Consider the following 26,780-nt stretch of genomic DNA (forward strand, 5'->3'; position numbering starts at 1 on the left):
TAAATAATGAAACGCTGATATTTAAACAGGGTTGTGCCATTTTTCTGAAAAATTCTTTTGGGCTACTTTGACTGTATTCCTGGATAATTCTGGATAAGTAAGACATTATCATAAGACTGCCAGATGGAATTAACTGTCATTGTCATAATAGGAAATTGAGAGAAAGGGCTCCCACCTGTCGTTGATCCCCAAGTTGGTTGGGAGCAATCAGAAATTCCTTAATCTGTGAGCTTACAAAGTTTGTATCTTGGCAGGATGCTAAGGTGGTTCCCAAGGCCTTCCAAAGGAATTTCTGCAAAAGAAAGGACAAGCAAAAGAATGTTAAGCAAGACTCGGATGACTTGATATACTTTATCCCAGGGAACCCTCATAACACCACAACCCCCAGAGGTGGGTATCAACTCTGTTTCATCGGTCAGTGTATTGAGACTCCAGGCAGGGTAAGTAATTTGCCTACAGCTGCATAAGTAGCAAGTAGCAGAAAGTGGGTTCATACAACGAGGAGGGTTAGGTAAAGGCCAGTTGGAGACAGAGGAATGAAAGAACACGCCTTTGAGCATTCTTTTAGCTCTAAGTTTTTAAAATTGTAGTAGATTCTTTTCTGACAGCCAGCCTCACACAACTGGCCCAGTGGGAACTAAGACACAAGCTACATGCTAAGTGCTAGGGCGGGGCTGCAATCGGCCTTCCAGTAGTCATTCGTCTCCCTTCTCTAGAACAGAACCTCTGGATTTCAGTCAGGAGCATGTCTATCTTGAAGACACTATGCTCCTCACTGTTCTCAGACAGTTGTGGCCCTGTAACATGTGGTCAAATGCGAGGTGAAGAGAAGGTAGCATTTCTCTAACAAGTCCTCCCTCTTTTTATTTTATTTTTTCCCCCTCTGTATTTCTCTATTTATTTTATTTTTTAAAATTCTTTATTGTTTAAAGTATTACATATGAATCCTTCCCCCCCCCATTGACATCTCCCTGCTCGTTCCCACCCCCCAGCACATGCCCTCCCCCCCGCCACTGACTGTGTTCATGGGTTATGCTTATATGCATGTATAGCATGTATACAAGTCCTTTGGTTGATCTCTCACATACATCCCCTGCCCCTCTCCCCCTGCCCCTGCCCCCCACCTTCCCTCTGAGGTTAGATAGTCTGTTCGATGCTTCTATGTCTCTGGATCTATTTTAGTTCATTAGTTTATGTTGTTCATTATATTCCACATCCCTCTTTTTTTAAAAAAAATACTGATTACAGAGAGGAAGGGAGAGGGAAAGACAGAAACATCAATAGTGAGAGAGAATCATTGGTTGGCTGCCTCCTGCATGTCCCCTACTGAGGATTAAGCCTGCAACCCGGGCATGTGCCCTGACTGGGAATCAAACCATGACCCCCTGGTTCATAGGTTGATGCTCAACCACTGAAACACACAGGCTGGGCTCCTCCCGCTTTGTGGTTGCAGTACAGATGAATTGGAACCTGAGCAGCCATTTCACATGATAAGGTAGAGCTAAGGCCCCTTAACTGGACACCAACCTTCTCAATGGAGGTGTTGTTGTAACTGCTCATTTGCTGACTGAAATCCAGACTCAGCTGAATGGTCCAGGCTATGTCACTGATCTCCCATAAAGACTCTTTGAGCAACTGTGGTAGGAAGTGGAAGTCAGATATAGATGTGACTGTTTAGTGTGCTTTCTTGATACTTAGTACCTTATTTTTCAAAAGTATAAATATATATTAAACGGGATTATTCCATTTCCCATATAAAAATGAGTTACTTTGGGACTTTGTATCTTGTTTTATTTTAAAAGCCATATTCTCTTATGTTCTGAATTTCAATTAGGAACAAATCACACAGTGGTAGTCACTATAGGTAAGTGCTTTTTCCTTTCTTTTTCTTCGTAAGTAAAAATTGCTTAAAGACTTAAAAGAAAGTAATCTATTCTGAAACTTAATTGAAGTTAACATTTTTCAAGGTGTGAATAGATTTATAAACACTCCACAATGTTAGTTTGCTTTATTATATACTAAAAAAAAAAAGGACATTTTTGGAGCAAAGAAATGAATGTCTTTACGAACTAATTACATATACAGGCACTTTTTGCTAACTTCAACTCTAGTAACGAAACATTCCTAGCTTCACCAATTGTTCTGAGCCAAGGCCATGACCAGCCATCTGAACCCATGTTTTTCTTCACTGAACAATGCATTCAAAGGTGTTCTTGTCTTTTTGGAGGGCAGCATCCATTACATTTTCTGAAAACCATTGTCCTCTACTTTAAGCTTAGAGAAGGACACAATGTCAAAGCCAATGAAAAATTCTGTATGCATTTTCTTAATAGGAACTCATTCAGTGAGTGGGTCCTTTGAAGGGGAAAAATGAAACAGCCTTGGAAATTTGAGGGAAGAAGGCACATGTGAACAGTTTTGGGAGAAGGCTAGAAGCATTCTCAAGACTGCAAGGGGGAAAGAAACTGTCCCAAGGCGTCTCTCTAGAGGGAAAACCTTCCTTCCTGGTAAGAACAGTGACTGTGAAATGGTAGCAGGAGAACATAAGGTAGGACTTTTGATGGGGGTGGGGGAGATAAAAGAAACAGGAGTAAGGAGAAGAGGTGGATGCTAGAATTAAGGACCAGGAGAGTAGACAGTGGCTCTCACATCTCCTATTGGGTAAGAATCACTGTGGGAGTCTTTAAAAGGCATCAATTCTCAAGTACCTTTTGGAAGGGGTGGTGATGGGAGGTGGAGGTGCTTGGGAGAAGTCACCGAAAATTGACATTTTTAAAAATATACTTTTATTGATTTCAGAGAGGAAGGGAGAGGGAGAGAGAGAGAGAGAAACATCAATGATGAGAGAGGATCATTGATTGGCTGCCTCCTGCATGCCCCACACTAGGGATCAAGCCTGCAACCCAGGCATGTGCCCTTGAGCGGGAATCGAACCTGGGACCTTTCATTCTGTAGGCCAACACTCTATTCACTGAGCCACGCCAGCTAGGGCTGAAAATTGACATTTTAAAAGAAGCCGTATGTCAGTTACCAAATAGTCACGGCATGTAAAGTCCAGCATAGGGCATTTGGTCAATAATATTGTAATAACTATGAATGATGTCAGGTGGGTACTTGAAATACCGGGAGGGGCACTCTGTAAAGTGTATGATTGTCTAACCACGGTGCTGTACACCTGAAATAACACACAAAAAAATACTGAAAGTAGACTGTAATTGAACAAATATTCCAAAAAAATAAAGGAAACTGTATGTAATTGCTCTGTAGGCACTTGGTAAACTGAAATCCTGCTAGATTCAAAGCTCCCTGCTCATGGTCGCCTTGACCTCCTGCAGGCTCCTGAAACCAAAACCCTCCCTGGAAAGCCAATGCACAACTCTTGGCTGAAATTCCAATTTGCGGAATTTGGCATCATTTGGGGCATAAAGAAGAGGGTTTTTTTCTGAAAAAGGGCACAATGTGGCCCTTTGGTTGTTAGAATCAGGAAAAAGACAGTGAGAAGCAGATAGAGAGGAAGTGGAATTGTATTAGAAGGTGGAAATTATGCTAGTCTCAGTTTCTTTCTTATTTTTAAAAAAATATATTTTTATTGATTTCAGAGAGAGGAAAGGAGGAGAGAGAGACAGAAACATCCATGATGAGAAACATGGATTGGCTGCCTCCTGCACACCCCCTACTGGGGATCAAGCCTGCAGCCTGGGCAAGTGACCTAACTGGGAATCGAACCATGACCACATGGATCAATGCTCAACCAGTGAACCACGCCTGCTGGGATCGGTTTCTTTATATGATGGTAAAAGAATGCAATTGCAAGGAGAGAGAGAGAGAGAGAGAGAGAGAGAGAGAGAGAGAGAGAGAGAGAACAAGAACCCTGAAAATTGGAGAAGATTTAAGAAAGACCCAGAGAACAATATTTTAAGTACAATATTCAAAACTGTCTTAAACTCTTAACCAAATTGGAGACTAAAGATTGCTGCTCAGATTATGGTGATTTAAAGACGGTAATTCTTAAGTGATTACTTCTAACATCCTAGTCCTTTTACTAAGAAAAGGAAATGATGATTACTGCCCTGTGGAATCCAGTTCTTTTTGGTCAAGATGGGTAACTTCAGCTGATTTTTTCACCCCATCGTCAACAATTAATCTAGCCGCCACCCTTACCTGAAGCAGCATGGCTTCCCATAGCGCGATGCTGGCATTCTTTCCTAAAAAAAGAAAGGATGCAATAATTGCCCCAGAAATGAAGACTCAGTTTCTCCCTTGCAAGGTCCCCAGTGGATGCTGCAGTTCCATGTCAAGCTTTGTCTTTACACACGAGGATTATTTCAGATGAAATTTAACATACTGCCAACTTTCAAGTGCTAGTCAGGTGGGCAGAGGGTCTTCAATCCATGACGAAATCTAGGCTTTTTGCCAATTTCAACAGTAACTACTGAAATGACCAGATTTCAATATTTCAACATGGAGGAATAATAACTTTTTAGAACAATACCAAAACAGAGTTTCTCTAAGACCAGAGGAAGACCAGGGCAGAAGTAAAAGTTCCTGGGAAGGATGTTGCCCAGTTGGTCAGCAACAAGTGCTTCTAGCACAAGTGTTTTGTAGAGAAATAGAACATGAGCAATCAAGGAAAAAATACAGGTGTCTCCTTGTATATCAAGTTCATTGCTTTTACTGCCTAAAATGAACAACCATGGCTTTAGACAGAGAAGTGGTGCCTCATTTCTCTGTGTTTTTTGCCTCCTCGGATCAAGACCGGGTCCCCCTCCCTGTACCTTCCAGAGGCTGCAGGAGCTCAGGTAGGCGTGCTTTCCACAGTTTTATCAATTTGGGGTGAATTATCTCGGGCAGTAGCTTCAGAAGTCCTATTGCACCAACCCCACTTAATTTCCCTAGACTGGCGAGCATAGATATCACCTGTGAGATAGAAGAGAAAATGCTGGTCAACTCAGGGGTATTTGAAAGGCCACCGACCTTTTCCTTTTTACGATTGTCCTGGATTCCCTTGATTCCTACATTAGCTAATCTTTTGATAAATCATACCAGTCTGTTCTCACCGATTCTAGAGCAGAAATCAATGAAAGGTACCGACACTGTAGACATATTTGTTAATTAAATAAGGGCATGTGGAACGAGTGCTTGAGTAAATGATACATATGCAATCTAAGTGATAGATGTGGAAGTCGTTCCAATGGCACTTATGGATCAGATTCACTCTATGATTATTTTAAAATCAAAAAGTTTAACAAGCATTTCAGAGTGAGAAGATAATGTAGCCAATTATAAAGTTTCATGAGTGCCATTAGTACAGCAGAACATTTATTATGCCTTTAGTGTTTCTTTTGGTTGGGAGTCTATGTAATGTTTATTAGCATTTGCTTGGACCCGAGTCGCCGATATTGGCTTCCACTTATCCTACATTGGTTTTTCCTAACTCACTCACCAGAAGTCTGGCCAGGAGCTGCTGTGGTGAAGGAAGTCTCACTAGAAAGAGAAAGTAAGGTTCATTATTGCTGCAGGGGCTAGCAAATTCCAGATTGGGGTTGGGTATATCATCAAAGCCCTATAGCCTTTCTGGAAATGAGTCTCAAATAAGAGAAATGTTTTACCTGTTAAAAAATATGTTTTTATTGATTTTTATAGAGAGAGGAAGATTTTGAGAGAGGGAGAGAGAAAGAGAAATATTAATGTGAGAGAGAAACATTGCTAGGCTGCCTCCTGCACGCCTGCTACTGGGGATCCAGCCTGCAACCCAGGCATGTGCCATGACTGGGAATGGAACCAGCGACCTTTTGGTGCCTGGGACGAGGCTCAACCAACCAACTGAGCCATACCGGCCGGGGCTTGCTTTGTTTTTGAATGTACAAACCAACTCCTGTAGAAATGACAAGGGCTGTTGACTCCGAGGCATTCTTCTTCTTTCTCTCCTCTGCCATAATCAGGCTTCGGATGATGTTGAACAGGGACTCCAGCGTCCCCGTGTATTCGGCAGGTATCACAAAAGTCAGGATGCGTGGCCATAGCACCTGTGGGAAAGGCCAAGATGCAGGGTGGCTTATTCTTTTCCATAATTTCTCCTTGGTCCTCACTGATTTAGAAAAATTTCCCCCCTCTTGTTATTTTGCTCTACAGGACAAGTCAAGATGAAATCATTGAACAAGACCTCTGCACAGCACATTCACCTTCAGCTTCTGGTTGCTGTGAGTGTTGGTCGGCGTCTCTCCGTGGGGTTGTCGCTGGAATTGGGGCAGGTTGGTGGATTCTTCAATGTGAGGAAGTGTTGTGGGCACCGCATCCCTGGCTCCCCACTCAAGCGCTCCCTCTGGGAATAGCCTCTGACCCGCTTACACTGGTCTTTGATGGACTCCTGGGTGCACCAGGTATTTCTGGGCCATGATATCCTGACTTTTGTGATCATTTAGCTCACGGAAAATACAGATTCCAAGGCGCATGCCCTGAGGTTCAGATTCTCTTAGGCTTCAAGGGAGGCCTGAGAATGTGTGCTTTGACTAGCTCCCCAGATGAATGGGGATGTTTAGCGGCCACTGCATTGGACCACCATTTACTACAGAGCAGCTTATCTAGGCATATTAGGGGAAGAAGAGAAATGATATATTAAGGTGCTGATAAATGGCCATATGCTATCCAGATAGGAGACATTATTTAATGAATGAATTCGATACCTGTCTTTGCGGAACTACTATGTGCTGTGCACTGGGCTCACAATCACCTTGCTCTAGTCCAGTGGTTCTCAACCTGTGGGTCATGACCCCTTTGGCGGTCAAATGACCCTTTCACAGGGGTTGCCTAAGACCATCCTGCATATCAGATATTTACCTTACGATTCATAACAGTAGCAACATACAGTTATGAAGTAGCAACAAAAATAATTTTATGGTTGGGTCACAACATGAGGAACTGTATTTAAAGGGCCAGAAGGTTGAGAACCAATGCTCCAGTCTAGTCAGAGCTTCAGAAAGCTGATGACACATGGGGGGCACATCCGCGTCTTCACTTTGAAACGGGCAGAGCTTTAGAAAGGCGATCGAAGTAACTGTTGGTGGTGACAAAGACCCCTTACCTGAGGCATCCCAATGACCAGTGGGTCCAGCCTTCTTAAGACCTCGAGGCTTGTTGCTTGGACAGATTTCTCTCCCGCTTCGTCCTCATGGGAGGTAGGTTTCGCTGGTTTCTCCTTCAAGAAACATGAAACAGGTGACGTGTTCAGAATCCCTGCCGTGGGCTCCTCTGACTGCACGGGTTGAGTGCTCAGACTCGGGTGGAGGACGCAGCCACTCAACCTAAGGGGCTCATGGAGCCTGGCCGGCTCGGTCTTCAGCATCTAATCCCTGTTTTAAAATGCTTCCTGGAGGAATGGGTTGAGAAAAACACCCCTGACTGAAGCAGAAAAGCAAAAATTGTGAGGACCCCTGAGCTGCAGATATTTCTCCTCCTCCTCCTCCTCCTCCTCCTCCTCCTCCTCCTCCTCCTCCTCCTCCTCCTCCCCCTCCTTCTCCTCTCTCTCTCTCTCTCTCTCTCTCTCGCTCAGGCCTTTGTAATTTTCTCTGGGACAAAAAATTTCAAATACAATGCTTTCTAGTGGACTTCAGTTTTAGTTGTGACGAACTTGCTAAGATCTCTGAGATCTTTTTTACAGCAGCAAGTATTCCATTGTGCCCAGGGTAGGGGAGGCCGGGGGAAGGTCAATGGGGGAAAAAAGGAGACATATGTACTACTATTTGTAATACTTTAAACAATAAAAAAATTAAAAAAAAAGATCTCTGAGATCTTACACATGTGCTTTCCCCGCTGTTCATTCAGAAGAAGGCAACTCCAGGGCAGCAAGTATAGTTGTGTCTGATGTTCTCGAAACAACTCCTTTGCTCTGCCTCTCTCCACACCACCCCCGGGCCCTGGAGGCCAGGTTGCCCCCTCCTTAGGGGACACTGTGATTTAATTACTTGTTTCAGGTAAGTCCGAAGTGATGTCAGTGAAAGGGAACTGATAACCCTAGAGGCTGAGAAATGTATCACTAGAAGCGACGAGAGTGAAACATAGCTTCTAAATCAGGTACTGAGTCAAACCCCAGGCATTTCTTCCAAAACCCAGTTGAGTCAACCGAACTTGTTACAAGGCCGCGCTCAAAACCGCACCCTCTCCCTACCAGATTCCTGGTGGCGATTACAAACTGGGAGAAGACATATTCGATGAGTGGCCAGCCTTCCTGCGCTTCGATGTAGCATTTCTCACACATGCTTTGGATGAGGAGGAGGGTGGAATTTCTTACCTAGAGTCAGAAAAACGCATTTGCAACACTTTACTATGTTGGGCAGAATGGAAAGTTAGCTTCTTTTATTCTTTAACCTTCATGGATCATTTAGTGGAAATCTTTTTTATTTTTTATTTTTTAAAAAGGGGTATAAAGTGAACAATGTTACTATAATTTAACCAAAATCCGTTCTTCCTAGCTCCCAAGACATATCCTTTATTTTGATACATTATAGAATATTGGTAACTTTGGGCTAAAACACTGCCTCGCTTTTAAAATCCTCAATAAAAGATAGCACATTAAAGTCAAGTTCCACAATCCCTCATCCAATTGAAAATTCAAAAAACTCGGAAAAGTGAGATTTTTTTTTTTTAAATTTGGTGCCAGCTCATTAGCAGCAAAACCCAAACTGAACTGTTTTAAAGCTATTTGTAGTCTTTACTTACTTTACATAGTGTGGCTGTCTACACATTTTCCTGCAGAAATATTAATGGGTTTGATTATATGGGCTATTGTCATGGTAATGTTTTTCTAAAATCTGAAAATTCTGAATCCTGAAATGTGTCTGGCATCAGAGACGGGAATGGGGGATTATGAACCCGTGTTACAAGTTTTCAGTAATTTGGTTCCCTTAGTTTATTGGATCGCTTTCCTGGAGGATGGAGAGCTCAGATCTAATTCCTTAGTGAACGGGTCTTTTAATGGAGGGTGGGAAGAAAAGAATGATTTGGAACAGGGAGGCAGAACTACATGGTGGCAATTAGCAAAAAGGTCACCCACTAGTCTCCCCAAGCGAAGAAAAAAGAGGTTCATCTTCTTTCTGTTTTTGCCTGAGGAGCTGGCCTTCCTTAAAGTTTCTGTGCTCTTTTCTTCTACCCTAAAATCTAGTCATTCTTTAATTGGCCTGGCCAATTACTAGGTCAGGTTTTTCCATCTAACCACTCCATTTTTGCATAACTTTTATTTTGAACACAGTCACAGTCAATCAAAGATTCTTAGGGGAATTTTCTTCATTGGTTTCTATATAGGGCTCTAATCCAAATCAAATATGATTTTCATACAAAAATTACAATTGATAATTTTTAAACATTTGTGTCAGCATAAGTTCTACATCTTTCCTAACATGAACTACTTTGATGAAATAATCTGGAAATATTGAGCAACCTCTTTAGTGCAAGACTCGCTCTAGGTACTCCCTGCTTGGAAAACAGGATGTCTGTGCACAGAACAATGCTCAGGGGTTATTATTTTTTGGAGGAAGATACATTATAACTATTTTTAGAACTGCGTCTTAATTTGGTTTATCTTTTGGCGGAAAAATAGAGTTCTTTGAAAAATAGAATTGATCAAAGTTCTTTATAAAGAAATCTCATAAGTAAAACCTTAATCAGTCAAAACTGTTTTGTTTACTCCTAAAACTACCACCAACCGAATAAAAGTCCCCATTAATTCTCTTACTTTTATACTGAGGTCACCCATGACAACTTTGACTGTTCTTTCGATTGAAGTGATGTGACTCCTCAAGTTGGGCTCTGAAAGACAGAGGTGACATTGAGGTCATGATTTAGTAGGAGTATAGTATGTTCTAGGATTGATGAAAACCCACTATGGTACGTATTTGTAAAGTCTCTTGTCCTTAGCATGTTAGGTTATTCAGTTCCCTCCTATCTCTTCTTCTACTCTTTAAAGATGTTGATTGCTTTCTTTGCTCCCTATTATATTTGGTTTCATCTTGTTTAAAATTAAGTTAGAGTCCAAAGTGAGTTCAATCCATCAGGCCCAATGGATCAGCTTTAAATTTTGTGAAACTATTTCATATTTCTTGTTTGACTTTTCAATAAATCCCAATGATAACTGAATTTTAAAAACTACTATGATGTAGTGCAGAAATAATTATCATATTTTATAAATCCAAGATACCATTAACTTTATGAAGCACCATTATTTTATATTGCATTAAAAAAACGATAGTGGCTAATTATCATTTAAAATGCTGTCAATTATAAGATATGTTACAATATCATAAAAATATGTGCTTCTTGGAATTAAAAAATATGATAATTTATTAAATTCTGCTCTTTTCTAAATTGACTAATCTCTAGAATATTATGCATTCTTCTTACCCATGCTTGTTTATTGGGCGACTTAAACAGTTTACTAGATCTTCTAAATTAAATTCCCAAGTATTCTACTCATCCTTCTCAACTCATTAAATATAATAAAAGAAGAGAGGTAACTGAAAATGCCTGTTTAAAAATAATAGATTATAGACATCGAGGAAGACAGAGCTTCACTTGAATATAATGTTCTATAAATATCCCAAAGATGTAGGATAGGATTAGAACATGCATCGGGTTCAATTTTCTTCCTGGTACAAAATAATATACTCTGGCTTCATCCCTATTACTTACCTTCAGCTTTGATAACCAATCGTAACAAAATCAAGATCCCCCTTCGAGTGACTTCATTATTACTTCTTATTTGTTCATCAAAAAATTCCATCAGGTCTGCAGGATTGGAATGGGCTGCAGGTTTAAGAAATACTGGCATCACAAGAACTCATTTTCTTTCTTTCCTTTTTTTAAAAAATATATTTTTATTGATTTCAGAGAGGAAGGGAGAGGGAGAGACAGAAACATCAGTGATGAGAGAGAATCATTGACTGGTTGCCTCCTGCACGCCCCACATTGAAGGTTGAGCCCACAACCCAGACGCATGCCCTGACAGGGAATTAAACCATGATTTCCTGGTTCATAGGTAAATGCTCAACCACTGAGCCATGCCATCCAGGCACAAGTGAAATGTTTGTGATTGGGAAGAGGGGAATTCTGTGAGGATTGTCAAAGTCACTGTTAGGTTGGTAGTTAGATTTTATGATGTTCTTGCTTCTATGGTATCACAGAAATAATGAAGCAGCTTGATTACTAAGAGAGCTGTCTTGACCTGGGCCCACTCCTGCTCAGATCTGTGAATGTGACTTTATTTTGAAAAATAGGTTCTTTGCAGATGAAATCAAGTTAAACTTCATTGGCAGAAGTTATTAGGGTGGGCCCTAGTTGAATGTGGCTGATGCCTTTATAAGAAAAGGAGAAGAGACACGGAGACACCAGAACACCTTGTGAACACAGAGGCAGAGGTAGGAGTGATGCTCACCAGCTTTGGAGATAAAGAGAAACATGGGGAGGGCAGGAAGCAGGGAACAGTGAAGAAAGGCCTGGTTAGGGTAAAGCAGTTTGGGTTCAAAATTGTTAGAGATAAAGTGAAAGTTAATTAGGTTGGGGCATACAGCAGAGAGGAGTATAGAAACAGAAAATCAGAGGAAAACTCGAACATAATAAAAAGGTATCAATGAAGTAGTAGAAATGACATGTTTTGGGGAGGTTGTAGGTATGGGAGGTATAGGTTATTCTTGAGTTTTGTCCTCAGGGACTATGTTGGAAGGAACACAGTTTTGTATTCTGACCCTGAGACCTTGGTGTCTCCTCTAACCAGGAGATGGCTGAGACCGTGATGTGAGAGCAAGAAGAAAAGAAGAGTGAAGGAGGGAGAGAGACAGGAATAGATATTAAGAGATGACCAGCGGGAAAAAAGCATGACTTTGGGTTTGACACAGTTTGAAATAATCTCAAATATCAAGAGGTTACCAACTCACCTAGGTTCGCTTCTAAATAAACACATGCATATATGGTCAATTAATTTTAGAAGTAGCCAAGATTATTCAGTAGGAAAAGGATAGTCTCATCAGTAAATAGTGCTGGGAAAACTGGACAGCAACATGCAAAAAAAAAAAATGGAGCTGGATCTCTACTTTACACCATACAAAAATACAATAGAAATGGGATGAAGATTTGAAGGTAATATCTGAAACCATGAAACTTCTTGAAGAAAACATAGGGACCAAGCTCCTTGACATGAGTCTTGGCAATAAGTTTTTATTTATTTTATTAATTTTTAAGCAGTAAACTTTATTATTATTATCATCATTTATTTAGATAAAGAGGGAGAGAGAGAGAAAAACATCAGTCAGTTGCTCCCACACATGCCCTGACTGGGGATCGAACCTGAAACCTGGGTATGTACTCTGACAGGTATCAAACCCATGACCCTTCAGTGCATGGGATGACGCTCCAACCAACTGAACCACCTGGCCAGAGCTTAGCAATGAGTTTTTAGATTTGACACCAAAGACAGAGGCAACAAAACAAAAAACGAACAAATGGGACTACATTAAGCTAAAAAGCTTCAGCTCAGCATAGGAAACCATCAACAAAATGAAAAGGCCATGTATGAAATGGGGGGAAAAAAACCCCACAATTGCTAATGATATATTCAATAGGGGATTAAGGTCCAAAATATACCTGGGACTTTTCTGGTTTTAGAACTGAAAGTTTTATCTCTTGGGAGGATTTGTCACCCTATATATTATGCTCTTTGGGGGAACAGGTAAGATAGGGAAAGACCCAGAATACTGTGAGTTGAAGAAACATGTTGTGCGTGTCTGTGTGAAAGTAACTAATGCGACAGGTTGCACACCCTTCATCATCGCCATCATCATCATCACTTGGAGACATTTTGGTTAAAAACCCTCTGGCTGCTTGGTCCTACCTAGAATGAGGAAACAGCTTGAAGCTTCCATTTCATTTTCCTTCTCTGGAGGCTCTGGAACTCTGCACACCTGAACGAGGGGGAGGAAGCAGGTGGTAGATGTTAAAAACAGAAAACCGGTGCAAACCAAACAATCCGTCTGGACAGCATGCTCTGCTTACCTGGTGGAGTAGGTTGACGAAGATGCTTCTCTTCAAGTCCCTGGGAAGGGCGACCTCATACAGGGCGGCCGCAGTCAGTATTTGCTTCAGGCTCTAGAATCAAAGGTTGGTTGGGGGCTGCCCATGAAGCAACAAACACGGGATGTGGAAGGCAAATCATGTTTTATGAGGAGAACAAACCCATAACTTTCCTGCATTACCAGGTTTTTTGTGTGCATGTTTTTGTTTGTTTGTTTGTTTTTTGGTGATTTTGGACCTTTTACCTCGTTCACTGCTTCATCAGCTTGAAAAATAAATCTGTAATCCCTTTCTGAAGTTTCCACATCCAGCTATGCCAACTTCTTGCTATCATATTTCTCAGCTGCCAGAACAGGTATTCAGGTTCCCTGGGGCCTCCTGAGCCTTGTATGCTCTAGGATGGTTGCCAGTGGACTCTCTGAATTAGCTCTTTAGGGTGTGATTCTTACCTGGGTGACATGGAAATCAATCTCTTTGTCACTATACTGGTTCAGAAGCCAGGGTACCTGGCCCAGGGCATATTCACAGAGGTCTTCCCGATGGAGCAGCAGGCTCACTGAGGGGCCATGGGCCTTAACGATGGACAAAGTCTGCAGAGGCAGCAAAGAAATAGCACTGATAGTTCTTCGTTATGCTTTTTGTACATTTCTCAGAACACCAGGTGATTTAGATCTCCTGCCCTGAAACTTCCTCACTGCTTTCAACCAAGACATATTTCTTAAAAACTTAAAAAACAATGTTTAGGTTAAGAGCATTGTATGAGGCAGTTATATTTTTATTTGTATTTATATCTATACCTGTATCTACATTGATTCTCATTTCAATACCTGACCCCTCTTATTTCTTTAACTTCTAATAGTCACTTTCACTATGTTAATAAGTTTAAAATTTCCCTCATATTAAAAAGTTCTTTGATTCCATATTACTTTGACCAAATATCATTCACACCCAGTTCTTTCTCTTTTCTTACACTTAGAGCAAAGCTTTTTGAAGGAGTTTATATTTTTGATTTCCTCTTCCCTCCTCCCATTTATCCTTCAATTCACTATAATCTGGTTTCCATTGACATAAAAATGAACAAATATGAAATATAAATGTAATGTGTATTGATTATAAAAGTTCAGAAATCCCCCAAGTTATGATGAAGAAAACATTGCACCCACAATACTCATAGATAATCACAGCTTGGTGTATTTTTAATATGGTCTTTATTTAACCTTTAAAACTTTTTTCTATGGATTTAAAATTTTTAAAAATTAACATTTTTTAAATATATAGTTTTACATTCTGCCTTTTCTACCGTACTATTATATTATGAACGGTTTTCTATTAGCTAAATTTTTCTGGATGAAAACCACTTCAAATTTAATGGCTTATAACAACCGCCGTTATTTTCACTCAAGACTGTGTGTCAGCTAAGATGGTTCTTGCAGCAGATTTCTGTGAAATGAATCCCTTTCAAGAGTTTTCTTGCTTGGGCACTATGCCAGTGGAGTCTAGATTTCTCTTTGCTCCAATCCCTTCTTTCTTAGATTGTAAGATCTCATTCCACTTGGTTCACCCACTTCTTCAGCAGCACATTCTCAATTCTTCATTGTGAGTCCTTCTTCCTTTGCTTTCCCTTAAAAATCTATCTCTCCTCCCCAAACTCTATTTTTGGCACTTTTCCACTCTAGATACTCTTTTTTAAAATTTTATTTTTCAATTATCGTTTGAATTCAACACTATTTTGTATTAGTTTCGGGTGTACAGCACAGTGGATAGACATTCATTCTAAGTTCTAAAGTGTTCCCTCTGATAATTCAATATGTACCCTTCTATCCACAACCCTTATTCAATTGTCACGTATATAAAGCTGATATCTAAATCTGTGTATCTAGTTTTTGTTTTTTGTCTTAGCACCAACCCTGAATATCCCCAAACCTACTACTGTCTCCACTTGGATGTCCCATAGGCATTCAAGTCAAAATGTCTAAAATTAAACACATTTTTCTTACTGCCCCAAATGTGTTTGTTATTTTTCTTGTTTTTCTCTTAATTAATGGCCCAAGATCATTCAAGTTGGAAATGTAAGAACCATCCCGGATGCCTTCATTTCCCTCATTATAAACACCTAATTGATGCCAAGTCCCGTTGACCCTATTTTGCAGCATGTAACTCCTTAGATCTGTATCCCAACACTACATCTACTGATCCATTAGCACTCATGACCTGGAATGTTTCTATAGCCTCCCAATAGTCTTGTCCTATTCCATCTCTATACCCCATTCATCTTTAGCATTGATAGTAGGATGATTTCTCTGGCACTCAAATTCTTGTTTAAAATCTTTAAAGGTGCCTCATTTCTCAAAAAAAAAAAAAGTCCAAGTTCCTGAATAGTATTCAAGGCTCTTCATTGTGTGGCTAACAGTGGTTCTCAAACTTCTGGCCCTTTAAATACAGTTCCTCATGTTGTGACCCAACCATAAAATTATTTTCGTTGCTACTTCATAACTGTAATGCTGCTACTGTTATGAATTGTAATGTAAATATCTGGTATGCAGGATGGTCTTAGGCGACCCCTGTGAAAGGGTCGTCACGACCCACAGGTTGAGAACTGCTGGGCTAAGACCTTTCCAGTTTCATTTCTTCCTGCTTCTCTATCCCCTTTCCCCTGTCCCCTTTGCCTTCTCCCACCAGATTCACTCAAGTGTGCATGGAATCCCATCCCCGAGCTATGATTCAGTAGGTTTTATTCCCTCTTTAGGGCATGGACCTTCCCTGTGTTAAATGACTTCAGAGGTTAAAAGTTCAGTCTCAATGCCACAGCCTTTCTAGTGCTCATCACTGGAGTTAGGTGCTTCTCTCTCTATGCTCCCTTATTACTTTATGAACCTTCTTGTCACTTGCCTAACTCTTGTGGGAAGTTAGGAAAGTAGCCATCAAATTTGTATTGAATTTTGTTTTTCAGGTGTCTTAAAGAAAAAACTTCTGTAGGATATTTTTAAAAATTCCATGTTTGCTAATGATTTAAGTAACCCAGCATGTTAAAAAATAAATGCCTTAATAGCTCAAAGTACAGAAAAGGAACTAAACTCCAGAAGGTAGCTACATGTTAAATCTTTTATAATAGAGCAATAGGAGATTAACTAGCATGTAATTTAGCCCACTTTAAAAAAAATTATAGCAATTAAGCAAGACAAGAATGGGATTATATATGTGCAGTGTGTGATCTACTCTCTACAAAGAATTACAGTATTTTGAACTAGCCAAGCAAATTCTTTAGATGTTATTTCAATGTGATATCCACATACGCAGGAAATTTCTGGGGACTGTTGGTTTTCCTAACCAGGGACTCAGCCCAAATATGGGTTATGGTATCTAAGACATGAAATAGCTAACATTCTATGTATTCTTTTCATTTTATCTTGTCTGTGGGGATTCTGGTCTGTTTAATATCTCTGTATCCCCAGCATGCAGAATAGTGTCTGGCATGTCCTGCAGACTCAATATATATTAGTTGAAAGTCAGAATGAATAAATATGGATTTGAAATAGGAAAAAAAAGGTTTGATAAGTTGATAGTGGGGCCATTAATCAAGATAAGAAAATCAAGTGAATAACAAACACATTTGGGGCACACAACCCATAGCTTTAAAAAAAAATTGAGATGAGCAATCATGTGAAAAGAGGAAGTTCACCCAGCATGGAGGAGAGCCAATCTGGGGCTCCACTCACTTGTATGGGTGAGGTCATGGGCGCCCATTTCTCCATGATAAACCGGAACAGCATGAAGATCTTGTCAGATAGTCGCTTGGCGTCCAGTCTGGGATAGGGGAAATCTCTCCAGTGGTTGACGTACTTGTAAATGGCCTTGCTGAACTTCTCAAGGGCTGCATTTTAAAAACAACCACAGACTGAGAAAAATATAATGGTGGGAAGGACCACAAAATAATTGAAGAGTACTAATGATTAGCAAATATAGTGTAATCTATATATATAAAAGCCTAATATGAAAATTGTCCCCTCTGGAGTTCGGCTGCTCACTATGACATGTGCTGACCACTAGGGGGCAGCACAGAACACAACAGGCATCGGTGACACGGCACTGGCAGTGGGCAGCAGTGGAGGCTCTGCCAGCCCCGATGGGCCCCAATGAGAGCGGGACCGCAGTGGGATGGTGGAGCAAGTGAAGGGGTGGTGCCAGGCCACAGTAAGGTGCCAGGCAGGACTGGGGGTGCAAGCTGGGGCTGCGAACCTGGGGACATGAGCTGGGGCCCAATCCCTGCAGACCACCCCAAGGGACCCCACCTGTGCATGAGTTCATGCACTGGGCCTCTAGTAAAATCTTATAAAATCTTATGACTATACCAAATAAACATATAAAAAGTGTCCAGCCACACTGGTAAAATGTGAATTAAAACCATAATGAGATACTATTATATATCACACTGAATGGCTAAAATCTAAGACAATATCCAGTGTTGACAAGACTAAGGTACCGCTGGTATTTTCACATACTGCTGGTGGGAGTATGAACTGATACAGATACTTTGAAAAACTATTTGACGCTATCTACCACGGTTGTCTATGTGATCTTGGTGACCCAGAAATTCCACTTCTAGGTATGTAATCCTCCTATCTAATAAAGATGGAATATGCAAATTGACTGTCACTTTGCAACAAAGATGGTGGTGCCCACAGCCAATAAGGAGGGAATATGCAAATTGATGTGACAAAGATGGCGGCGGCCAGGCTGGGACGCTTGCGACGCCATGGCGACGATGCAGGCGTTCCACCCCGCCCCAGCTGCTCCGGGCCTCTGGGCAGTGCACGAAGGTGGAAGGCGGCTCTAGGCCAGAGCAAAGGCAGTGCCGGCAGCCAGGGGAAGGAAGGCCTATTCTTGCATGAATCTTCGTGCATCGGGCATCTAGTAATTAGATATGCATACATATAGGCACTAGAAACTGTACAAGAATGTTCATATGAGGGTGTGTTTTTTGAGGGGGCTGTCAGATCCTCAAACAGAAAACAGTCCAAATATTTGCCAGCAGATAGAATGGAAAATTAAATTGTAGTATAGACATGTAATTGTATATAGAAATAAAAATAGACTACAGCTACACGAAATGACATGTATGAACCTCACAAATGGGCAAAACTAATTTATGATATTAGAAGTCAAGATTGTGAGAGAATGGAGAGGAAGATGATTGGGGAAAAAGACAAAGAGGACATCTGGGGTGTTAATAATGTCCTACTTCTTGATGTGAGTGATGGTCAAATGGATATGGTCATTTTGTTACAGCTCATCGACTTCTGATTTGTATGCCTTCCTGTGTGTCTGTTTTACCTGAATAAAATTTAAAAAGACCTTGGGCCTACAAAAATGTCCATTTGGGCCACTAACCCATATGAATTTGTATCAAGTGCATGAAATAATATTATCTTTTCCTTTAGCCCTCATTCTACCCCTTTCATTGATGAAAAAGAAAAATCATAGTTTACTTTCTCAAGGGTATTCCCTATGCAAAGAAAACTGTAGTAAAGATGCCAAGTATCTTAGCTTTACAGCTGGCCACTTATTGGCTCATTCACATTCCCTCTGAACTCTTTATGATAATCTCCTACTACACTTTATCATAATCTTTTGTGCATGCGTGTGTTTGTGCTTGTGTGTGTATGTGTCTCACACTGGCCTATAAGTAACATGAGAGAAGGCCTGATGTTTTGTCTGTTGATGGTATTCGACACAATGGATACAGGGTCTACTTATTTGCTGGCTGACTGAGTGAATAGATGGGTGGATGGATGGCTGTTGAACTTTATACCTTTTCTTTGGTGGCAGTCAGGCAGAAGTTGCTCTAGGACCAAACAGCACTAAATGACTTGATAACACAAAGACAGAGAATTCCCTTATTCATTGCCATTATGATTTCTGATTTTAGTTTCTCTTACTTACTTGGCTGCTAATTTTGCAAGTAGAAGTGCCAAAGTTTATTTACAGAACACAGTATTAGCTGTCATAGTAGGCAGGCATAGCAAGAAGTATTGAGAAGTCCTTGAGTCAGGCTGTTATAATTCAAATCGTGGCTCTGCCACATACTAGCTGTACAACCTCAGGCAAGCTGCATACCCTCCCAAAACTTTAATTTTCTCATCTTCAAAATGGAGGAAAATGTTATCTACTTAATGGAATTACTGTGAAGGTTAAATGAAATACCCAAGGCAGTGCCCAGGCACATAGTCAATTTTCAGTATATGTCAGATATAAATATTACCTTCTCCCACACCTGAGACCTATATGTTCATGTTGACCAGTGTCACCCCAATTAATTTAATAAATAAATATCAAAATAAATAAAAACAACAATGACAAAAATTGCCTTCATTGAGGACAGAACAAGAGGAAAAGGGTAACATAGAGTAAAATAGTCTTGGCTGATAGGTAAAGAAGACATTCCTGACAGTATGGGCTTTCAAATAATACAATATAATAATATTAGAGATGTTAAGGGTGGAGGAATCTTTATTTGATGTTTTTTGGGGTGAAACTGAGACTGAGTGAAGGGCGGAGCAGCTGATGGCTCTGTGGCAGGTCAGAGTTAAGAGTCTAGGCCTCTAGAACCATCCGGAAAGCCTCTCACTGTGCTGTAAGTGCTTCCCCCTAGGAATTCCGGGGCATGTTGCTCTTTGTAGACCCTTGATTACTGTAGATGAATGTCAGCTTGAAAGTGTGTGCATGGCGGGGGGGGAGGGGAGATTTATGGCCATAATTTGTTTACCTATTTTACTTGATTTTGTGATTGCTTATATTTGATTAGATTGTTTACTTATCACTATTACGATATTGCATTACAAAGAGATGCTAAAATTCAGCCAACTGGGAAGAGCAGGTAAGCCCTCATTATCCTTGTAGAGAAATTGTGATCCAATTAAAGAGGAGGCTAGTAGAAGTGGAGGCCATACAGCGCAGTGGAAAGAGTATAGATTGGGTGGTTACATAGACCTGGGCTTGAATACCGCCTCTGCATCTCATCGACTGGGTCGCCACCTTGGGATAATTGCCTAACTTCCATGGCTCTCACATTCTTGTCTGTAAAATGGTCTAATAAGCACTTACTTTGCAGAACTGTCATGAGGATGGAGAGAGAGAACTCTCTGCCGGGGCCCTCCCTATGGTGGGCACTCGATAAATGGCAGGTGTTGGAGAGGACAAGACTGGTCTTAAAGGGGAAAGCACAGGGTACCCACCGACACAGAACGCTCCCTTCATGCTTTCCTCCTCGGCCAGCCTGAGCATGGTTTGCATGGTGAGCAGGGTCATCATCATGAAGGGAATGCTCTGGGACGCTGCCGTGGGGCAAGAGGAGAAAGGCATTATCTTCTCACACTGGGGCGTCCCGCCATGCCTCCCTCCTCATATCAACACTGTCCACACAAGCGTTCCCAGGCTGCCACGGGCAGGCGCAGGAGGCTGGAGGAGGATGCTCTCCATCCCGCCCCACCACCATCCAGGTCGTAGTTAGAGGATTAAGGAATGGCACTAGTTACCTGGCCACCTATGTTTAGTAGCAATTACTTATTTGGATAATGATATCATGAATGCTCATCCCTTCCATCAGAACTGGCCTATATCCCCAAGGGCCTAGCACAGATAATAGGTGCTCAATAAGTATCTGTTAAATAAAGTGGTGTAGACAACAATCTTAAGAAAACCATCCTGCCTATAAATGTCCATTGGTTTGCAGAATACGCCATGTGGAAAATGTGCTTCTGCAAACACAATGCTGGATGAAAGGGAAGGTGAGGGTGGGTGATCCAGCCACATTCAGAACAGCACGGACCAACCAATGGCAGTCGGCAGGCTCATCTCTGCCTGTAACGTACACAGCCGCCCAAATCCCTCTGACAGTAATGTTTGGCTCGGCACAAGGTAGAGATGCTCTCCCCTCTGCTGTTTGCTCCCACTGGGGTTTTCAACAGTTAATCAGGGGGGCTGTGTCCCAGGAAAATGTGGAGACTATTCCCTCCATACCATAGCTGGTTGCCAGCTCGGCCAGGGCAAGCACAACGAATTCATTTGGCAGCTCCAGGATCCTGAAGTTACTTTGCAATTCATACATGACAGAGTTGAAATCATGTGCAGCAAGAGACACCAAAACCTCGCCAGCCAGCATTCTGATTTCTCTGAGGACCTGAGGGAGAAAAGGAAAGCAGCAACAATGAGCAGAGAAAGAGCAGAGTGAATCTGCAGAGGGGAAATAGAATACATAACATTTGTAAGTCCCCCCGGCTTTGGGAGAGAGGGAGAAGAGGTTGTTTATAAACCCAGGGCGAAAGCCACAGGGTAGGTGCCAGTAGCAGGGAAAGAGGAGGTGATTTTAGTTCACTTTCAAGCTAGGTTTTCACAGGAACCTTGTAAACTTGGGGTCAATACATATTTTCTTGCTGGTGGATCAGGCACCAGAAACATAGGATTTACGTTTTATGTCTGAGTGATATGAATTATTGTGGTTGAATTACTGGGGTGGAAAGGCCACGAAGAGAGGAAACTGGGACTAAGAGGCCAGAGCTTTGTGTCTTAGCACTGTCCTGATCTAACAATATCTTTGATATTGGAGATATTTGGAGAGTCTTCTGCTTTTGGGAATGGTGACCTAGGCAATTATTTTCCTTTTTATTGAATTTATTGGGGTGACACTGGTTAACAAAATTATACCGGTTTAGGTGCACAGTTCTACAGCCCATCATCTGTACACTGTATTGTGTGTTCACCACCCAGGTCAAGTCTCCTTTCATCGCCATTTACCCTCTCTATATGAAGTAGGTAAATTTTATCAAACCTACTACTGAGAAGTTGCCTAAAAAAATCTCAAGCTCTAAAAGTAATCATAGATTGTTAGTTCCCTTGGCAGGTAAACAAATAAAAATCCTTTCTGGAAGAAAATACCATTATCCTATGGCTCAACATAATTTCTTCAAATAATTTTCAGATTCAATGCTTATGTACATAGATAAGTAGGCACACAAAGAAATAAAAATTTATACGGGAGCCCAAAGACACTGGATTCTAGTCATTTGTTCTGTTAATACATAGTTTGTCACTTGGGAAAAAACACCTCTCTAAACATCAACTACCTCATATAAAAGTGTGTTGGGCAATATTTCCTCTAAAGTCTTTCTTAGTTTTGCCTGAGTTTCCTCATCTGTGATAGGGTAAATAACAGACACTGACACTGTAGACAGGTTACCACGAAGAACAAATAAAAGGGATGTGCAGTCCTGGCAGCGATGTACAAAAAGCTTATGGATGTCTGCATGGGTGCAGCGAGGCCACTTAGAGACCTGTTGCTGGCGGCGACATTGACTCATCATCAACAATCAAACTTACGTGGTTGTCTCTCATGTCCTTAGAAGCATAATAAATCAACTTTTGGACAATGGCATTATCCAAGATGTCAGTATTCTGAATGACGGAAGTGAGATGACTATAAATGTCTTCCTGTGAACATACAAGGGATACACAGAAATTTGAGTTGCAGAACTAAAGGAATCTCATGAAATGCAAATGAATGACATCGTTAAACTACACAATGCATCAGTAGGGATGTTATGTATTTTCATTGGGGCTTCCTGAACATGATCCCCATCTTCAGGAATGGAAGGCTTTTAGGTAGACCCAAGTTCATTCTAAAAACTGTTTTAATTAACATGACTACATTTCTATGGCAAAATCTAACTGAAGGCAGGGGTTGGCTACCTGATGACCAAAGTCTCTTGGAAATCTTTCCTGTAGGGCACTCAGGGGAATGGAAATGCCCATCAACCTCATTGTTGCTCTTATTACCAGGGAGTGACTAGTGTTAAGGAACAAATGTGACTCCCAAAGAGGCCACTAGGCTACAAAGCTTGTTCCTAAGGGAGATTTCTAGGCCCTTGCTTCTTTCATGTCTTTGTGGGGAGAAAGTTGTGATTTTTTTTGTTTTTAAATAGAGCTACAGACTCTGGGAATTGTATGGCTTGACCAGATGCAGCACGTGAAGGCTCTTCCACATCACCTGGGTGGCCCCATGGCCTCTGGAAGATGGGAGACTGGTGTTCTGAAATCTTCCACAGCCTCAAGCATGTTACCTCGAGGTAATGCCCCCACATTTAAAAGTGAAAGAACCCTCTTTGCATACAGACTCTAACATATTGTCAGGGCTGAGAACCACTGGATTAAGAAGTGAAGAAATGGGCGTTGCCCTTCCCAGGGAAGCTGCATTGAATAATCACTAGGGCCATTAATTACTTTGGAGTCAGACAGGCTTGTGTTTGGATGTAGTCCTGCTGTTCTCAGGCAACTCATGTCACTTCTCTGTGCTTCCCTTTTCTCAGTTGTCAAATGAAAATCTCAATAAAGACCTTATAAACTTGTGAGGAGGGAATATAATATGATGCACTATTGTTTGGAAAGCAATACGGTTATTTTATAAAAGGTTAATGAAGCCAGAATAGCCTTCAGAGGAAAGAACCTCTAATTGTGAATTGGCATTACAGATGATTAGGGGAGGTGTTTTGGGATTTTCAGAGGCACCTCAAATTCTACAGCTGTAACCTACACGGTTGTGAGTCCAACATCCCCCACTTTCCACATCTTCCTGCAAAAGGTTACGGAAAGGGGCAGTCTTTGGCACACTTCTAGAACTGGATACTCTGATTCCTTAAATGCCAAATAGAATTGGTTAGACATTGTAATGACTGTCATTGTAAGTGTATTTCCTGAAAAATTGATTACCACATAAGAAGCCCGAGAGAGAAGAGGATGTCTAGGCAAAGAAGGGCATATGTGAAATGTTGCAATAACCAGGCTAGAAAAGGTCAATGGGAAAGAGATTTTTCTCTCTCCTCCTTACCTTGCTGATATTATCGTCCTTGCTCAGCATGTCGATGGTGAGATTGATATATCCAAAAGTCTCTACAATGCATGGAGAAAGAATTAAGTGTGTGCTAAAATGCCCTACTGTTAATCACAATCAATAGTCCCCCAAAGATTTCACTTTCTCACTTTCTCTCTCCTCTCTCTTCCTCTGTCTTTCTCTCCCCACCCCCTCTCTCCCTCTCCTCCTCTTCTCCTTAACTGTCAGCTCTCGGTTGGTGTGAGGCTCGGTTACAGTGTTTTGGCCAGGTTCAAGCCTCGGACTAATGAAAGGACAGGGTCCTCTCATTACCACGTGCAAGTCCCAGCTGGAGGGCAGGGCCCTCCCAGCACAATTATAGCCAACGGCTGTGGTTGTAAGCTTGAACCTATGGTCTGAACACGTGGCCCCACGTGCCTTGTGCTAGAGTTCAGGTGCATGTAGTTGAGTAGGGTTAAACTCACGCCCCTACTTTGCCTTGTGGCATCTGCTATAAAATAAAGACATGGCTTGTGGGCTCTGGCGCTGTCTCCTCATCAGGGAACAGCGTCCCACCAAGACCCAGCTTTCATTCTCTTATCTGTCTTTCCTTAATCCTTTAATCTCCCACCCCCCCTCCCCCACTCAGTTTACCTTTGGCCGCAATAGGTTGGCAGAAACTATGTCTTATTATTCATATGTCCTATACTTGACACACTTGAAAGGAGCTGATGCTGAGTATTTCCCCCCCAAACCTAAATTAAATGTGGAGGGAAAGATAAAAGATGCTAAGTTCCTATGTAACCCTCCAGTCCCATAGGCATCACCTGTAGCCCCTCTCGCAAGGCTCAGCTCCCAGAGCGCATGGGCTGAATCCCTTACAGCTGATGTGAGCACGAGAAGGCAGTGGCGTGATGCAGTTCTCTTCCCTCAGCCCATCTCGCTCCCTTCCCACCCCCTCTCCCCTCTGGGCCCTATTAGGTCCCCTTATGGTCCCATCTCATGGAACCTCGCTCTTTTCTGACAATAATCTAAAAGTTTTTGACTTGCACTCTCCAGCAATATTTGTATTTGAAGAAAGCTCTCTGGAAAACTAAAAAATAAAGATAATAAAATAATAATAATAAAAACCGAGTCAAAGAAAACCAGCCATTTTAGGCCGCAGGGCACGTTGGTAGACGAGATGCTTTTGGAGGTGGTGAGTTCCCACAAGCCTCCAGCTCCGACAGAGCCCTTAGCACAGCCTCTTTGGGCAACGCAGAAAGGCAGCGACACTTGAAAATTGGGGAAAATATTTCCACAGGATTCTTCCAGTATTTAAAATCAAACAGTGTGGACCAGAATAAAAGGGAGAGTAACCTCCCGGGGTCATCTGATCATACAATTAAAAATGGGCAGGTCACACCTCAAGCCTATAACTTTTTAGTAAAAGGTGTTTTGTTTTTTTCCTTCAGTAAAAGGTTTCTCTTTGCTTTAAGCAAGCCCTGTTCATTGTTTCTGTGCATCCCGGTTAACACACCTTTGAAATATGGCATAACCACCCTCCGCATGGAACAGACTGTGGAAGCTCAGAGGGAAGGTGGGGGTGGTGGGTGGAAGATGATCAACCGCAGAACCTGTCTGCATATATGCATACCCCATGGACACAGGCAATAGGGTGGTGAAGGCCTAGGGTGGAGGGCTGGGGGTGGGCTAGAAGCGTTCAGTGGGGGAAGGAGGGGGACATTTGTAATACTTTCAACAATAAAGATTTTTTTAAAAAAGACATAACCAGCCGTAGCCGGTTTGGCTCAGTGGATAGAGCATCGGTCTGCGGACTGAAAGGTCCCAGGTTCGATTCTGGTCAAGAGCATGTACCTTGGTTGCGGGCACATCCCCAGTAGGGGGTGTGCAGGAGGCAGCTGATCGATGTTTCTAACACTCTATCCCTCTCCCTTCTTCTCTGTAAAAAATCAATAAAATATATTTAAAAAAAAAAAGAAAAAAAAAAGACATAACCACCCTCAAGAGAGCACCTAATCTTTATCCTGTAATCCAACCCACCTTGCTTCCTCCCACCTCCAAGTAATCTTCCTTATGTGCCCTCCTTAATCTCAAAAGCAGAAAAGCTGCCGTTAGACTTATTCCGCCGAGCATTTGAGAGCTTGCTCCCAGCATATGGCATCAGTTTGGCTCAAAGGAACTTTTATAAAATTTATGTACATGTTTGGGTGTTTCTTACAGCGACAAAAAGCAATTGTCTTTCTTTGTATTGTAGCCACTTTCTCCTCAGGTAGACTATGCATTTTCAAAGAAGATAAGCCACGGTCATCTCTCAGGCTCCGGGCCGATCATTGGTGGTTTACAACGAATGCGGTTTTATTATTTTGGAATTGAGGGAGAGTGGAGAGAAGCAATCTTACTTCAGCATAGCTTTTCAGAAAACCTTTAAGGTACATAACCTCCCAGCATGACACATTCCACCCCCAGCCCCACGTATGCACATGGTCACACAGACACAACACCCCTAACTCCTCAGAAGACCGCGATGCTTACCTACAGTTTCCTCCGGGCCCTGAGACATATTGCCGCTAGTTCAGGCTAAGAGATAGCACCTAAGTATCAGAAACAGTGAGGCTAAAAGGTCCAAGAAGCAGAGCGGCAGGTTTCTCATACAAGGTTCACATCGGGTTCCCTACATGCAAGTCCCTCCTTGACTTGACTGGCAAACTGATCTGGAAGCTCCCAGCGATGGGCTGCTGTTGAGGAGGATGCTGTGCTCTACCACCATGACATTTTCTTGCTTCTGACCTCCTGCTGACCAACAAGATGGCAGCATCTCCCCGAATGGTGTCCCTTTGGTGGAGACCAGTGTCCGAGAAGGAAGAAA

General features: G+C 41.8%; 1 protein-coding gene across 1 annotated transcript in view; it reads right to left on the minus strand.

The window, feature by feature from the left end:
- Window positions 1-26,474, minus strand: part of MROH2B (maestro heat like repeat family member 2B) — a 49,614-nt gene extending 23,140 nt beyond the window's left edge. Inside the window, 19 exon segments of the mRNA XM_023755053.1 lie at window positions 176-292; window positions 1,528-1,635; window positions 4,162-4,205; window positions 4,776-4,917; window positions 5,444-5,484; window positions 5,870-6,026; window positions 7,082-7,195; window positions 8,165-8,287; window positions 9,728-9,801; window positions 10,681-10,794; window positions 12,875-12,944; window positions 13,036-13,128; window positions 13,503-13,643; window positions 16,770-16,924; window positions 20,286-20,384; window positions 21,070-21,229; window positions 22,426-22,536; window positions 23,930-23,991; window positions 26,447-26,474. Of these exon segments, the coding sequence (XP_023610821.1) occupies window positions 176-292; window positions 1,528-1,635; window positions 4,162-4,205; window positions 4,776-4,917; window positions 5,444-5,484; window positions 5,870-6,026; window positions 7,082-7,195; window positions 8,165-8,287; window positions 9,728-9,801; window positions 10,681-10,794; window positions 12,875-12,944; window positions 13,036-13,128; window positions 13,503-13,643; window positions 16,770-16,924; window positions 20,286-20,384; window positions 21,070-21,229; window positions 22,426-22,536; window positions 23,930-23,991; window positions 26,447-26,474 (1,953 nt within the window).
- Window positions 26,475-26,780: the final 306 nt, after the last annotated feature.

This window comes from Myotis lucifugus, unplaced genomic scaffold, assembly GCF_000147115.1.
Source record: "Myotis lucifugus unplaced genomic scaffold, Myoluc2.0 scaffold_68, whole genome shotgun sequence".
Taxonomy (NCBI): domain Eukaryota; kingdom Metazoa; phylum Chordata; class Mammalia; order Chiroptera; family Vespertilionidae; genus Myotis; species Myotis lucifugus.